The sequence below is a fragment of the Poecilia reticulata genome, linkage group LG5 (assembly GCF_000633615.1).
Source record: "Poecilia reticulata strain Guanapo linkage group LG5, Guppy_female_1.0+MT, whole genome shotgun sequence".
NCBI lineage: Eukaryota > Metazoa > Chordata > Actinopteri > Cyprinodontiformes > Poeciliidae > Poecilia > Poecilia reticulata.
The window spans coordinates 5,691,092-5,707,580 of record NC_024335.1 but is presented as its reverse complement, the minus strand read 5'-3'; the positions used below and the strand labels follow the sequence as shown (position 1 = coordinate 5,707,580).

General features: G+C 40.8%; 1 protein-coding gene across 3 annotated transcripts; it reads left to right on the top strand.

Annotated features, from left to right (window-relative positions):
* Nucleotides 1-302: 302 nt before the first annotated feature.
* Nucleotides 303-15,631, top strand: brpf3a (bromodomain and PHD finger containing, 3a). Of its 3 annotated transcripts, XM_008408639.2 has the most exons (14): nucleotides 305-763; nucleotides 1,891-3,408; nucleotides 3,522-3,678; nucleotides 4,818-4,949; nucleotides 5,742-5,870; nucleotides 5,963-6,275; nucleotides 7,296-7,643; nucleotides 8,833-9,378; nucleotides 9,465-9,570; nucleotides 10,627-10,709; nucleotides 10,825-10,922; nucleotides 13,483-13,637; nucleotides 13,728-13,869; nucleotides 14,631-15,631. In XM_008408639.2, the coding sequence occupies exons 2-14, from the start codon at nucleotides 1,910-1,912 to the stop codon at nucleotides 14,634-14,636; spliced, it is 3,714 nt and encodes a 1,237-aa protein (XP_008406861.1). In that variant the 5' UTR covers nucleotides 305-763; nucleotides 1,891-1,909; the 3' UTR covers nucleotides 14,637-15,631. The 3 variants fall into 3 exon arrangements, with proteins under 3 accessions (XP_008406860.1, XP_008406861.1, XP_008406859.1); XM_008408638.2 differs by having other exon boundaries at nucleotides 303-763; nucleotides 10,849-10,922; nucleotides 13,728-15,631; XM_008408637.2 differs by having other exon boundaries at nucleotides 306-763; nucleotides 13,728-15,631.
* The last annotated feature ends 858 nt before the right edge of the window (nucleotides 15,632-16,489 follow it).

Here is a 16,489-nt window from a genome sequence, read left to right as displayed (position 1 = left end):
GTAACTGAATGTAACTGGTTACTACGAACCAACTCTGCTTTTTTGTAGCCAATTTGAATAATAAACTGAACTTGACTGCAGTGTTTGATAAAGACTAATTTTCTGTAAAGTGCCGTAAGCTTGAGAAGTCATGTTGTGAATTTGCGCAATATAAATTAACTGATCTAAAACCATTTTATCATGTTTTGCTGACGTTACATATTAATTAAATATGAAGTGGTACACATGCACTGTAGGAGTGAATAAGGTGTGTGGTAAGGTGGCCGTGGACGAAGACGAGGCCAGAGGGCGCGCAGTAGCCGTCCCGTTGCTTTTCCCATCGCTTTTTTCGGTGATGAGCTCCAAAAAGACTCCGATGAGTCCGATTGGTCTTTCGGACCAACCGTTAACCGGTGCGCGTCGCGTGCGAGGTAAAGCGGCGACCAACAATTGGCCGAGGTGATTTTTTTTTTCCTGAAGGGGCGTATTTTTTAAGCCATCTTGACTGAATATTTAGCCTCATCCTAGGTACTTTAAATTGATATCTTTGGGATTTCGCCGTCCCAGAGTTTCCCACCGCCGTCGTTCCAAAGGCTGAAGTCGCGCCAATGAAACCGGGCGGAGTTCGTGTGCCGAAGCGGAGCGGCGGCGGAGAAGCGGACCGCTGAAGATGACGCTGCTAACGGCTAGCATGTCCGCCTCGGTCGGAGTCTGTCACTAGCTGACATTTAGCCAGGTGCAGTTTTCCCCCCCTGCTTGGCACCGCAGAGGACGGTTCATCAAGGTAAGCTGGGCGGGTGATTATTTTCTCGACATTTTCAGCACCGTTTAGAATAACTGCCGTTTTGTCGCTCTATATTCGTGTGTCCTGTCCGACCGAGCAACGTTATCACCTCAGACACGGTAGAGACAAGTCTTTTTCAGGGGTCTGGAGCACAAAGAAATACCAGAAACGTTGCTCGGCGTCTTTGTGGTGATCTAGTGTATACGTGCTATTAGTCAATACATTAAGGCACGTTGCAGTAGAGAGCACCTGCTCTCTGGTTGCTGTTTGAATGTATAATTGGGCTGCTAATGAACTTGCAACACAAGCGCTGTCTCTACTGTTGTGCGCCTAAAATGGCTGACAGATGTTAGCTGCTTGGGCTGGTATTTAGCACTCTACAACCTAACTATGCACAGCAACAAGATGGGAAAAAAACACGGTGCTGTCTTGTGATTGGTCACATGGACATACAGTCACGTCACAGATTGCTTAGAGGGACCAATAGGAAGAAAGCAGAGATAAACGCATGTAAGCAGTTATATGCTGTATTTGTGTTTGTGCAGCAAGGTTGGTTGAGGTAACAAACTGTGTTATTACAGAGCGAAGCGCAAGACTTGAGCCCTTTTTACATATTAACTATAGTTTTCGATAATAAAATACATATTGGAATAAAGTTAAAATGTAAAGCAAAAAATTTTGTCATTCAATACATTAATTACTTAGAAATAAATGCGACATTTCGTAGTTTATTGTTTATATTACTTTCTAAGACTGTTGCACTTACTCCAAAAACATTTAAGCATCAAAATAAATTGTCAGTTAAATAGAAATTCATTATATATCTAGACTATTTTAATTATTACAGTAATATGTAAACAAAATATGCAATTATTTGCAATTATGTGCAATTATATGCAATTATTATCCCAATAAATAAAACAATTATTTATTGGGATGGCATTTTATCCCTCTGAATAAATATACTGACATTGAATGCTTTAACATGACATTTTTGCATGATGTTACACAGCCGGATTGAAATATTCAACAATTTTAAGGCTTTTTGTACTGCTACTTCTTGAAAGTAGAACATCAGTGTTTTTGCAGAAACTTGAATCATGTCATTCTTTCTTTTTATCCTTTAGAAAGCAGGAGTAAAGTCTCATGCGGAGACTGAATAGGTGGGAATGTGAGACGACTGCTAGAGGACTCAAAATGGGAAGGGGTCGAGGCAGGGGGAGAGGAAGAGGTAGACAGGTGGGTCAACCGAGGCCTCCCTCGCCTTACCGACTGCAGCTCTCCCCGTCCCGGGAGACTCTGACGTACGCTCAGGCCCAGAAAATTGTGGAAGTGGATCTCGATGGAAGACTCCATCGGATTAACATCACAGATCCTCTCCCGGTCATCACAGAGGATGAGATGATGGCTCAGGACATTGCAGAGTGTAACAGCAACAAGGAGAACAGCGAGCAAATGCAAGGTAAAAACAGATCATGGAGGAAACCTAACAACAAGAGCCGAAGGAGTGGTAAAAATACATCTCAGCAGAACCAGCGGTCTGGCTCACAGCAGCAAACAGGATCTTCTTGTTCCTTCCAGCACCCGTCCCACCAAAGCCCCCTGCCGGAGCCCACCTTCCGCGAGCTGAGCTCCGTTTCCCCCTGTGAAGCGCCTCCTCTCCCGGCAGCCTATTACCGCTACATAGAGAAGTCCGGGGAGGAGCAGGACAATGTGGCTGAGTACGACATGGACGAGGAGGACCTGGCTTGGCTGGAGATGGTGAACCAAAAGAGGGTGTGTGACGGCCATGCGTCTGTGTCTCCAGACACGTTTGAGCTTCTGATCGACCGCCTGGAGAGGGAGTCCGTCCTGGAGTCACGCAGCCAGGCTTTATCTCAGAACGCAGTCGATGAGGACGCCTTCTGCTGCGTCTGCCTGGACGATGAGTGTCTGAACAGTAACGTCATCCTGTTCTGTGACATCTGCAACCTGGCCGTCCACCAGGAGTGCTACGGTGTGCCCTACGTACCTGAAGGCCAGTGGCTGTGCCGCTGCTGCCTGCAGTCCCCCTCCCGCCCTGTAGACTGTGTACTCTGCCCCAACCGAGGAGGTGCCTTCAAACAGACGAGCGACGGACGGTGGGCCCACGTCGTCTGTGCCATATGGATCCCCGAGGTATGCTTTGCCAACACGGTGTTCTTGGAGCCCGTTGAGGGGGTGAAGAACATCCCCACAGCTCGCTGGAAGCTCACGTGTTACCTCTGTAAGCAGAAAGGCAGGGGAGCTTCTATCCAGTGCCACAAAGCGAACTGTTACAGAGCTTTTCATGTGACCTGCGCCCAGAAGGCAGGACTGTTCATGAAAATAGACCCGGTCCGAGAGACCGGCGTCAACGGCACCACCTTCTCTGTGAAGAAGACAGCTTTCTGCGAGAATCACTCCCCTGTCGGGTCTCGGCGGGATGCGTCCGGGGATGAGTCTGTGGAAGGACGACTGGTGGGAGGGCGGGGCAGTCGGGGCCAGAGGTCATATACTCAGAGCCCTCCGTCACCAACCAACAAGAAGCCAACCAAAGGCCAGAAGAAGAAGAACACTAAAGGGTCTGGGTCGACACGGCGTTCGAATGTTCCTGTGCTGCTTGTGCCTCAGATCCCCTCTCACAGGTCAGACTTATACAGACTTCTTGGATTATTTTCCATCTTCTTACATTAAAGTATTTTTACATTCCGCTATAAAATCACCTTTTAATAAGTAACTGTTACATTGTTCATCACAGGCTAAACAAGATCTGCACAGGAGTTGAAGTACAGAGAAAAAATCAGTTCATGCAGAGACTTCATAATTATTGGCTGCTGAAAAGACAGTCTCGAAATGGCATGCCTTTAATACGCCGACTTCATTCCCATCTACAGACTCACAAGGCCGCAGAGCAGGTGAGCACAGCTGCCCTCTGTTTTCTTCTTTTCATTCAGTTCTTCTACAATACATGAAGCTTAACCCCTCAATGTTTTCAAACACAATCAAAGTGTTTGAATAATATACAGTACCTTACAGATGTCTCACTACTTCTTGAACTTTTTTTCTCATTTTCCTGTGATACAACCACAAACTTCAATGTATTTTATTGGATAAACCGACACAAAGCACTGTCTAAATGTCATGTGGAAGGAAGTAGATACATGGGTTTTCAAAAGTTTATGCAAATTAATAATCTTAATAGTATGATGTGCAATGTATTAAATTCAATGTCCACCACAATCCAAAAAGAGTTTATTTGTAGAGCTACTTTCCTTTTCTATTATCTCAATCAGATTGGACGGATAGCGTTTTTTTAATATTTATTATTATTTTAAGTTTTGCGAAAGAGTCAGTTGATTTTGGTTTGGACTTTGACTAAGCCATTTTAACACGTCAGTTTGCTTTGATCCAAACTAGACTTGTTCAAATCTAATCAGTCACCTAGCTGATTGAAATGATGGAATTACCTTCCATTCAGAGATGTAATAATAAATGTTTCACCAATATAAATCTATTGAAGCTTTTGTTTTATGTTTAGGCTCGTTGAAGAACACACAAAGCATCTTGCCATGTAGGCTTATTACCAACTCTACCCAAGTCTTTTTAATGGCTTTTTTCTTGCTAATGCTCCATGAAGGTCAGATTTGTGGATTGCTGAACTAATACATGTGTTCTCCATACATTCTTCCATCTAAGCAATGGATATCTGCAGCTCCTTCAGAGTTTTTGGCTTAATACTAATTTTGCCCAGCTTGTCGATTTAGGTGGATGACCATATCTTGCTTGCATTTGTATTTTATTTAGTAGCATCAGAAAAAAGGGGACCGAGTACAAATGCACATCACACTGTTTAGATTTATGTTTGTCTCATTGTTTGAAGAAGTAGCACCAAAACTCTGTGGACTCAATGCCACTAGCAGAAGTTTTAACTATAGGTTTTCATCCCAGTATTAACAAACTTTATCACTTCCTCATAACAAATTCTGCAGGAGATATTATTCATACTTGAAGAATTAACAGCAAATACCTTTTGTGCCTTTACTTCGATGTTCAGAAGGAACCCGATGAGAAGCTAAGTGCTGCGAGAGAGGAGTTACGATACTGGCAGAAGTTAAGGCAAGACCTGGAAAGAGCTCGACTTCTAGTGGAACTCATCCGTAAGAGAGAGAGGCTTAAAAGAGAACAGGTAAAGGAGGAGGGATGTGTTTCTTAAAACAGTTCCTTATCACTTAGAGTTCATTTACAACAGTCCAGTTTGTTTGGGGAGATGTGAATACGCAATCGATCTCTGATGCAGATAAAAAAAAAAAAAAAGACAAAAACCTTGATCTCTGGTTGAAGTGAAGTTTGGTGCCGTTCGAATGCATATGTGAATACCAAGCGGTCCAAAACCAGGAAGTGGACTACAGTGCAGGGCATTCTGGGTAAATACAACCTAAGCAGACCTAGCGCTAGCAGGAGAAATGGCTCTTGGTCTTTTACCGAAGACAAAATAGAAATCCTGCTAAAACTGACATCATTTCATTTTCTTGTCATTTTGTGAAGAGGAGAGTTGCGCTCATGTCTTCTTCAAAGGTTTTTGTGTCATTTACCTCTGTGGTTCTTGGTACAGCGCCACCACAGGCAAGAAGCGGAACAGGTTTTTCTATTAATTTGGATCGGTTGAAACAGTGCAGTGAGAAAGTGAACCGCACCAGATCAAGATGCAACAAATGTTGCAATTTTGATCCCTAATGAAACCCAGTCTACTGGACTGTCTTCGGACACTCTCATTTCTCATTCGCCAGTCAAAATATTAATAAATTGACAAATTTTTGGCTTTGAAAACATCACGTATATATAATACAGAAAATGATTTATATTCTGTATGATTAAATATTAAGAGGTTTAAACTATCCCTTTGTAACATTTATTAGTTTAAGTCTTAAAGAATAACCTTTAATTTTCTCTGCTCTCTGCTGTGTTTCTACGTCATCAGATGAAAATCCAGCAGGCTGCCCTTGAACTGTCACTGACTCCTGCACAGGTGCTTCTCAAATCCACTTTGGACCAACTACAGGAGAAGGACTCGGCCAAAATCTTCTCTCAGCCAGTCAATCTGTCAGAGGTTGGTGGAGTTCCTGAAATACACGTTTTATTTAACAAATGTTTCCTGCGAGTATGACCGGCTAACATTTTTATTTTGAATTTTATACTGAGGTCCCAGATTACCTCGAGTTTATATCCGAACCCATGGACTTCTCAACGATGCGAAGCAAACTGGAGGGACACGCCTACTGCTCCATTGGGGACCTGGAGAAAGACTTTGAGCTGATGATTTCCAATTGCCTCAAATACAACTCCAAGGACACTTTGTTCCACAAGACAGCCTTACAGCTGAGGGAAGTGGGGGGAGCCGTTCTGCGTCACGCTCAGAGGCAGTATCAGAGCATCGGCCTTGACCCCAGCACTGGCATGCATCTGCCTGAGGCACCGAACAAACACGGCTTCTATCAGTGCACATGGGAGGACGGTGAGCTGAAAAATGAGTTGTACTCTTTCCTAAGCACTCTATAAATTCAGCGCTGGTGAGATACAGCGCATGACAATGATTGTCCTGGTGATCATTTTCAGTGTTGAGTTATTATATACTTAAAAAAAAAATTTTAAAAAGGTTTTATCAGCTCTTGTGGCCTTTATTTGATAGTTAGTTGACAGGAAAGTGGGTAATGAGAGAAGGAGAAGACATTCGGCAAAGGTCGCCAGGCCGGGAATCGAACCTGCGACGGCCACGTCAAGGACTGAGGCCTCCATATGTGGACTGTGCTTAACCCCTGCGCCACAAGAGCACACATATACTTTACATTTTTAGATTTTATTGTGAAGTTTCTATGATCCACGTGGTTAAAAGTATAACTGCATGATCACATAAATCAGTCTTTATGAAAAAAACTTGGATAGACGGACATTAGAGACACATTTTAAAATGTAAAATTTTACATAAAAATTTAAACAGTGGACATTTTTAACGAGCTGCTTCTCCCTGACCTCCAGATATTCATCACCCTTAAAACAAACAGCTGAAAATTCAAAGCTGCAGATTGTCTGACTTTTTTTTTTTTTTCCAATGAGTCATCACTGATTGGCTGGCGTAATGCATTCTTTCAAGCATTTTGATTGGTCTAGGCACAGGAAGCATTAAGGTTGCTGTTTAGCGCCACCATGCTTCACAGTTGGTAGTGTTCTTCAGGTTGAAACCCTCCAGTGCTGACCTCCTTAATCTTTGTTTCCTCTGACAATAAAACTTCATTTTTCTGAATGAAGTTGGTCTAATATTGAGGCACAATTGTGCTAGGATTTTGTTTACGTCTACATAAACTAGATCTAGCTTTTTCTGCAGTTTAAAGGACATTTCTCCAAATATTAGTGGAGGTTACATATTTATTTTTGACCCTATGCAGTATGAAGGTATTTTAAAACTAATGTTGTTCATGCCTGTGATGAGCGTATGTAAACCACTGACCTTGATCACTGTTTGTTTCTCTCTCCACAGTCGACTCTGTGCTGGACCCTGGAAACAGGCTGCACTTGACCACAGAGGAGCAGCTGAAGGCCTTACTGGAGAAACTGGACATGGTGACGTCGATGCGAACGAGCGGCGGCCGCACCAAACGCATCCGGCTGCTGCGCCGGGAGATTAACTCTCTGAGGCAGAAGATGAGCCAGCAGCAAAACGTTCAGCCTGTCAACGGAAATAACAAGGACAACGACGATGATGAAGAGGAGGAGGAGGAGGAGAAGAAGAAGAAGAGGAAGAAGGAACAGAAGGAAAAAATAAAGATAAAAGACAAGGTGGACGTTGATACTGAGCCTTTGTCTGACGTGCCAAACTCTGGGTCAGGTAGGATCATCACAGCATTTTTATCATTATTATAGATTAACAATAAAAATAATATGTTAAATCTGTAAGTCCTTGCTGCATATTTTATTAGAAGGAATGACAGGAATAGATAAAAAAAAAAAATAAATTATTGAACAACAATAATTATTTTATTTGTAATGACACTAATATGTCTGAACATTTAATTAAGTAAAGAACAAAACAATCAAATGTAAAATGTTGACCACTTCAAGGGGATTTTTGAAAGGAATCGAACAATTAAACGTTTAGCATGTCGATAGCGTGAAGATGTCTTCGAAATGTTTACTTATCGTAAACATAGGTGCACATTTTGGAGTTCTCAAACTTTTTTAGTAGTTTGGGAAGAAAAATAAAGAATTAACACCAAGTGGAGGAAACTTTGAAGATCTGATTGGACGCCTTAGATAAACTACCAGACTTAATGCCTGGATCTAGATTTGATCAATTTAAAATTCACCTGGGCTCTACTTAATGCTGGAATCATTTTGTGCACAACCACAAAAAAAAAAAACTACAACAAATTTGCCCTGCCAGCTTAGAGCTTGATGTAGGAAAACTCTTATTATTTTAACACTTTATAATTTTATTTTGTAGAGTGATGTTTTCCCTGGTAAGGAAATTAAATCATCCTGAAATGTATTTGTTAGGATTGATATAAAGATCACTTTTCTATATAAATCTACTAGTAAAATAAACTTTGTAAGAACATTTTATTTATTTAACAAATTTTACAGGTCAGCATACCTTTGCGTATATTATAAAGTGTTTTATAATAAAAGCAAAAACTTTTTTTTTCTTTTTTTTTAATAATATTGCACTTTTAGTTTATTATTAAGGAGGTAAGGAATTATAATAAAATAACTTTTGCTTAATGTTATGCTTAATCATGAATAAAGTATTAATATCAAAAGCTTATTGAGTTGTAAGGATATCAGAATATGATCTGCATTTTAAAAAGCTGGACTTGCATCTAAATTATGTTTTGTAGTCATAAAGATTGTATGTGGACATTATTTAACAGTCTATTGATCATGATGAAGACATTTTTATCAGCATTGATTAGAAGAGGTCAGATTACTGAGTGAATCCAGTAAATGGCTAAATATTTGTGTAAAAAAAACCAACAACTATATTTTTAAATATTCTGACTGATTTCTCCCTGATGCAGATGACTCGCCGCCCGTTCTTGAACTCACCTGTCCAGTGTCGTCACCTCTACCAGGAGATGCTCCCCTGGAACCACCTGTCCTGGGCATTGTAACCGGAGGTCAGAGGTCACCTGGGCGCTCCTACAAGCGTCAGAGGTCCTCGCGCAGCGGCAGCAAAAGCCAAGGTGAGGATGAGGCCGAAGTTGGAGAAACGCCATCTTCCCAATCAGAGGCTGTTCACGAGGTGACGCCGCTCGGCTCGCCTCCGGCTCTGCCGCTGGTTGGAGTCGGCCGGCGCACGTCCGTGTTGTTTAAGAAAGCTAAAAACGGGGCAAGAAAAAACAAGTTGTCCCAGTGGCAAAATGGGAAAACATCTGAAGAGAAGACCAACGGGCTGGACAGCGCTGCCGTCGATTCAAATCCCCCCAGTGAGAACATCACCGCCTTACCTCCTACCCCCAACGCCTCTCCCGCTCCTTCCTCTCCCTCCTCACACCACCTGAGGTCCAGAGGCCCCAGCACCGAGAGCGAACATGACAAACCGACTGCAACCCCCAGAGAAGAAGGTAAGGCAGGACACATCCCTACACTGTACACATTAGGCTGCTCAGAAAGGTCATCTTTGATCAGTTTCAATGTTTGGTTTTTCTAGCACTCACGAATGGAAAGCACATGTCTAGAAACCAAGATGGAGGTGCCGATGATGATGATGATGAGGAGGAGGAGGAGGAGGAGGAGGATGATGACCCAAACCTAACGTGAGTACAGGACATCAGACGCAATGAACCGAATAACTTCATACCAGCGTAGTGGTGGAAGGGCTGGACTGTAAAACCTATCACATTATACGTGTTTCATATCAGGCCATATTGATGATTATTGATTAGTTTTTTTGGTCTTAAATATCTGAAATACTTCCAAACTGGTGGTGTGACCTTTCCTGTTTTATCCACAGTTTTCACTCCACACCTGTTTTTATTTATAAGGAGTTATGAGGGACAGTAGTGAAACACGAAACTGCTGCGCTAGTTACTCACAAGTTGTTGCTAGGTAACCAAAGAATGAGTCAGTTGATTCCACCAACTTTGCTCGTCTGGCCGTGAGAAGTTGAGCGGCTAAAGCCTTTCCTCTGCCTCCACCTCCCAGAATGCTGTGCGGTTCTGAGTCAGAGTTCAGTGAAATTACAGAATTTTCTATTGATTTTGATCACATGCATCACAAGTGTGATGCATGTTATTGATTTATTGTCCGGTGGTGGTGTTAAAGAACATTTACATGAAAAATCAGGTCATAGTCGGCGTTTGTTTTAATAAATTAGAAAATTCCTGTAGGATCCGTTCGATGTTATTAATAACATGATTTGTGCCACACTTTCTATTAAAATGGCTGCTTTATTTAGCCAAATTTAATGGAGGACTACAGTAGGGTTTACCAAATTTGTATTGTTCTCCAAATAATACAAATGTAGCCATTTGTGGTTCAGTTAGAAGACAGTGGGATCATTTCTATGTCTTAATAAAAAAAAATGCTTGATCTCGTCCTGAAATGCCTTTAGTCTAGTTCAGATCTTGTGTCTCAGAGAAAACTTGGTTAAGAAACATAAAACCTCAATATAATATAACCTTTAGCTGTAATAATAAATGTGACAAAAAGGATCAATGCTTCTGAAAATTCAATGAAAACTTGAATAAAAACATTCAGTACAAAGGAAATCTTTAAATCTATGTTAGACATTTTGTTAGAACTATGTTAGTACTGACTTTATTAGCTCCAAGGTAAAAATGATCCATGTTTACTGCTTCTCTCGTGTGTAGTGCTTCCCCTCCCAAACGCAGTCGAGGTAAGCCAGCTCTGGCCAAGGTTCCCAGCAAGGAAAATGGAGACATCTCCAGCTCTGGTGTGTATCATGTTGTACCAAACGTGATTGCATGCCATACAGTTTGAATAAACTCTCATTTTTTAAGCTGCAGTGAATAGAGATGAGGACTATTAATGGAGCGTCCTGTTCACAGGGAAGTCTGCGCTTCTGTCTATAGATAGTGAGACCGAACTTTCACCACTGGACTTGGTTTGGGCGAAATGTCGAGGATACCCGTCGTATCCAGCAATGGTGAGTTCCTGCTGTGTACAGCTAACCCAGGGGGCTGCAGCCTTTACACCCCAAAGAGCCATTTTTACTGTCGTAGCAGACAAATGAAACTCGTTTAGAGCCACAAATACCACATGGGTTTTTAAAATAAGACAACTTATAACTTTAGATAAATATCTACTATTGGAAATTTTTAAAGAACTGCCATTTTAGTTCTATATTTAGGATTTAAAATAAAGATAAACATAATATTTAACATAAATAGGGTTGATCTTTTTTTCTGTAAGATGGAAAATGATGTATAAAATAAAATAAAAACACATGGATTCCATATGTAAAATAGGGGTGAAACTAAATTATTTAGTAATTGATTAAACTAGATAATTCTGACAAAATCAGATTTTCTTTTTTAAATGGTACATTCTCGTGTTTTTTGCCTTTTTTATGCAATATTAGAAATACAATAAAATAATCCAATCCCTATTTTAAACAACAAAATAAACATTTTATTGCCTAAAATGCAATACCATGGCATTCCTTTGGTAAATCTGAACTGAGCAAAGGAAAAGAAACAAAGGTTTTTTGTTTTTTTTTACTCATAATGTCTATAATTTTTTGTACAGTTTTAATTAACTGCTCTGACTATGTTGTTATTTCAGCAAGTGGTCATTTTTTGAATCGGTGTGCTCCAGTTAGTGATTAATCAGTTATAAAATTAGTTGACAATTATTTCAATAATCGATTAATCACAATTAATCATTTTAGCTCGACTAAAAACATATTACTTGTACAGGTCCTTCTCAAAAAATTAGCATATTGTGATAAAGTTAATTATTTTCCATAATGTAATGATAAAAATTAAACTGTCATATATTTTAGATTCATTGCACACCAACTGAAATATTTCAGGTCTTTTATTGTTTTAATACTGATGATTTTGGCGTACAGCTCATAAAAACCCAAAATCCCCGTCTCAAAAAATTTGCATATCATGAAAAGGTTCTCTGGACGAGCAGTGAACCTGATCATCTGAATCAACGAAGTAACTCTAAACACCTGCAAAAGATTCCTGAGGCTTTTAAAAACTCCCAGCCTGGTTCATTACTCAAAACTGCAATCATAGTGTAAGACTGCTGACCTGACTGCTGTCCAGAAGGCCATCATTGACACCCTCAAGCAAGAGGGTGAGACACAGAAAGAAATTTCTGAACAAATAGGCTGTTCGCAGAGTGCTGTATCAAGGCACCTCAGTGGGAAGGAAAAAGTGTGGCAGAAAACGCTGCACAACGAGAAGAGGTGACCGGACCCTGAGGAAGATTGTGGAGAAGGGCCGATTCCAGACCTTGGGGGAAGCAGTGGACTGAGTCTGGAGTAGAAACATCCAGAGCCACCGTGCACAGGCGTGTGCAGGAAATGGGCTACAGGTGCTGCATTCCCCAGGTCAAAGGTCAAGCCACTTTTAAACTAGAAACTGCGGCAGAAGCGCCTGACCTGGGCTACAGAGAAGCAGCACTGGACTGTTGCTCAGTGGTCCAAAGTACTTTATTTGGATGAAAGCAAATTTTGCATGTCATTCGGAAATCAAAGTGCCAGAGTCTGGAGGAAGACCGGGGAGAAGGAAATGCCAAAAGGCCAGAAGTCCAGTGTCCAGTACCCACAGTCAGTGATGGTCTGGGGAGCCATGTCTGCTGCTGGTGTTGGTCCACTGTGTTTTATTAAGGGCAGGTCAATGCAGCAGCTATCAGGAGGTTTTGGAGCACTTCATGCTTCATCTGCTGAAAAGCTTTATGGAGATGAAGATTACATTTTTCAGCACGACCTGGCACCTGCTCACAGTGCCAAAACCACTGGTTTACTGACCATGGTGTTACTGTGCTCAATTGGCCTGCCAACTCTCCTGACCTGAACCCCATAGAGAATCTGTGGGATATTGTGAAGAGAAAGTTGAGAGACACCAAGACCCAAAACTCTGGATGAGCTTAAGGCTATCGAAGCATCCTGGGCTCCATAACACCTCAGCAGAGCCACAGGCTGATTGCCTCCATGCCACGCCGCCTTGAAGGCTACAAAAGGATTCCTGACCAAGTATTGAGTGCATAACTGAACATAATTATTTGAAGGTTGACTTTTTTGGTATTAAAACACTTTTCTTTTATTGGTCGGGTGAAATATGCAAATTTTTCGAGACAGGGATTTGGGGTTTTCATGAGCTGTACGCCAAAATCATCAGTATTAAAACAATAAAAGACCTGAAATATTTCAGTTGGTGTGCAATGAATCTAAAATATGACAGTTTCATTTTTATCATTACATTATAGAAAATAATGAACTTTATCACAATATGCTAATTTTTTGAGAAGGACCTGTATTTTTAGTGTCCTTTGTAGAAATTCAGTGCAGATATCGTAGGAATAAACTGAAAACCTGTTAAATACCTGAATTTGTTGCATCTAAATTTGGAAACTTTAGCTGGTTTGTTTTGGTTTCTAGCCAAAGTTATTCAGAGTCATTGTGGAAAGAGCTGAGCTAACTGCTGAATGAGCACCAGCAGCCGTGCAGCTGACCTCAGTGATTGTTGCAGATCGTTGACCCCGACATGCCTCAGGAAGGACTGCTCCATAACGGCATCCCCATCCCAGTGCCTCCTGGAGAGGTGCTCAAACTGGGGGAATGGAGGCACACTGACGAAGGCCACAAGCTCTTCCTGGTGCTCTTCTTCGACACAAAGAGAACTTGGTAAGATACATTTGACACATTAGCAAACGCCTGGTGTTTTAGTCTGAATGTGAAAGGCTGAGTTTCAAACCTACCTGTGTTTGTTTTTAGGCAGTGGCTCCCTCGAAACAAGCTGCTGCCGCTGGGGATGGATGACACTGTAGACAAGCTGCGCCTGATGGAGGGCAAGAAGCCCAGCGTTCGCAAGTCGGTCCACACAGCGTACGACCGCGCCATGGTGCATTTAAACCACGTGAGACGAAATCTCAACTTCACTCCCTCCAATTTTATATAAAGTTTATTTTAAAAGGGTTTTATCATCTTAAATGAGCTGTTTGTGGGAATACACAGCAGCTCCTTTAAAGTTCTTAAAACCGCTAAAGCTGATGGTGTTTGGAGGTTTGCTATGCTTGGATTTGGTAGAGGTTCCATAAATGTTTTTCATAAATCAATTTGTTAATTATTTTCTATGTACATTTTTAAAAATGGAGTTTTCCACAACCACTGTTGCTGTGTGTTGATATGAAGTTTGTGCATCAGGCCAAAGTGGGTGGAGACCAGACAGAGAGATGCGTGTCAAAGGGATTGCTTATGGTTCCAAACATATTTAGATTGTATTTGCTCTTGAAATGTCACTGTGTATAATGAAGTGTGAAAGTTTCACCTTAGCATGCGTTCCACACCTGGACTTGGAGTTTTACACGCAGCTGAAACCAGATGTTTACATACACTGGACTCACTGATCATCCAAGAAGACTTCATCTTATTGGACGATCAGTTTGTGCCACAGCTTTAAATTTCTTCCAGATGTCTTAAGAGGTTGCTTCAATATTTCTAAATAATATCCCTCCACCATTCTACTTCACTGTTAGAATGGTGTTATCAGATTTGTAATCTGCCCCTTCTTAGCCGCCTTCAGACTGCAGGACGTTGATCTTTAATCTAAACTGTGGTTTAGCTTTTTTCACGTTGCTCTTCAAGTAATGGCTTCTTCCTCTCTGCGTGGCTTTTCAGGGATAGTTTCACTGTGGATAGCGACACTTTTATCAGCTTCATTCGAGTTCTTCAGCAGAGGAAACAGGAGAAGGTCAGTCAGACAGACAGTGAGGAGTATGTAAATATCTGGTTTCTGTGGAGGCCACCAAACATTTTCTTTAAATCGTTTTAATTTTCTAAATATAAAGTCATCACATTGTTATCATTTTCTTTAAACTCAATCTCTTTTATTCTAAGGTTTATTTTTATTAGCCTGTAAAATTCTTCAATTCTAGCTGAAATAATTTTTGTTCCAGCTGACAGTGCCAACATTTTTGCAACTTTTAGGTCCAGTTATGAGACGCTTTTGGTGAAACTTTGTTCGTGTTTGATTATTTTCCATATTGTGAAACTGTAATATGATAGTAGACTGAGAGCGGTCGGCGCAGATACCACTACAGCGGTGATTCAGAAAAGCCATTACCCACCGGTGAAGAACTTTGCTAGTAAATCTGGCTGGAAAGACTTGAAAAGCACAAATGGTCTAGTTTTAATAAAATCTATACGATTGGTGTTTCCTGGAGCCAAATATGTGGCAAAACCTACTGCATCTGTTCATGTACAGCTGATACATCTATGTATACAATCTCAGTGTGGTAAAAGTGCATGTGTATAGTTTTGTAAATATGTAAATGTATGTTTATATTCGCTTACATGAAGTAATTTAAGGAATGCAAAAATCAAATATAGAATTTAATTTATAATTTGTTGCCGTAGAGGGAGTTATTTAAAAAAAAAAACTGAATTATTGAAAAGATTTATGTATGACGCTGAGTAGCTCTTTATAGTAGTGACGGTGTTTTACCAACATGTCAGCAGAAAGCGCGGTGACGCACGACTGTAGACAGCAGACTACAGATTGTTTTCATTTTTCTCGGTGGCACAGATTTTTTTGATCTTGTCATTTAAAGTCTACCGCAAGATCTATTGTCTGCCTGAGACAATATTTTCTCACAGGAATAAACGCTGTTTGAAACAACTACTGGTGGTGTTTTTTTATGAGAACGTATCGGGTTCTGACAGACCTTTGGTCAAAATTTTAGATGTAATTTAAAGCAATTTGTTTTTTGACAGATGGAAAACCTGAAAGCTGTGCTATGAGTTTGTAGTCAGCATGATGCTGCCTCCACCGTGTTCTGCTGCTCATAAAAGCTCATCCTCAGTTTCCTTTGGCATGTTTTTTTGTTTCCACTCTGATGAAACTCAGATTTGAGGAGTAGGCAACTTAACTGAGTTAAATTGCATACAGTGCTTTGTTTTTGATAATTACCTGACTTTTAAAGGTAATTTATTCCATTGGATTTTATTTTTCTAGAAATACCTGAGTACAGGGGGCTGAACAAATGTTTATTTATAAAAACTAAATCAAAAACGTGCAATTATTATGCAATATCTTGCGGTTAGTCTATAATGACATGTGAAATCTTTAGGGGGTAGAAATAACTCCTGATGTGTTTGGGGCTTTGTAAACAACTCAAAACCTAAAAGTTTTGATGTAGCAAGTCAAAGATCAAGATTGCAGATTACTGATCTTTAAACAGCTTGACCTGCCGATTCTAATTTTGGCCAATACCTTTTTTTTTTTTTTTTTGGCTGAAATGTTGAAAATTACAGCAGGAAAGTCACTGAGTTGGCAACAGTGGGGTGACTACCGTTATCTGCAAACGGGCAGCCATGATCTGGTGGGCCAGTCCGTCAGTCAAGCCTCACTGGAGAGCAGAAGAGGACAGTAGTGGATTCTTACATAAGGTCATTGAATAAGACTCCTAAATGAAAGTATGGAAAACATTTGGTTTTCAAGACTTTATCTCCCATCACCTGAATAGTATTCATTTTCC

Coding starts and splice junctions, on each gene's coding strand:
- brpf3a (XM_008408637.2), top strand. CDS start 1,910: ATGCGGAGACTGAATAGGTGGGAATGTGAGACGACTGCTAGAGGACTC. Junction 9,379..9,464: donor TGCAACCCCCAGAGAAGAAG/GTAAGGCAGGAC, acceptor TGGTTTTTCTAG/CACTCACGAATGGAAAGCAC. Junction 10,710..10,824: donor TGGAGACATCTCCAGCTCTG/GTGTGTATCATG, acceptor TCCTGTTCACAG/GGAAGTCTGCGCTTCTGTCT.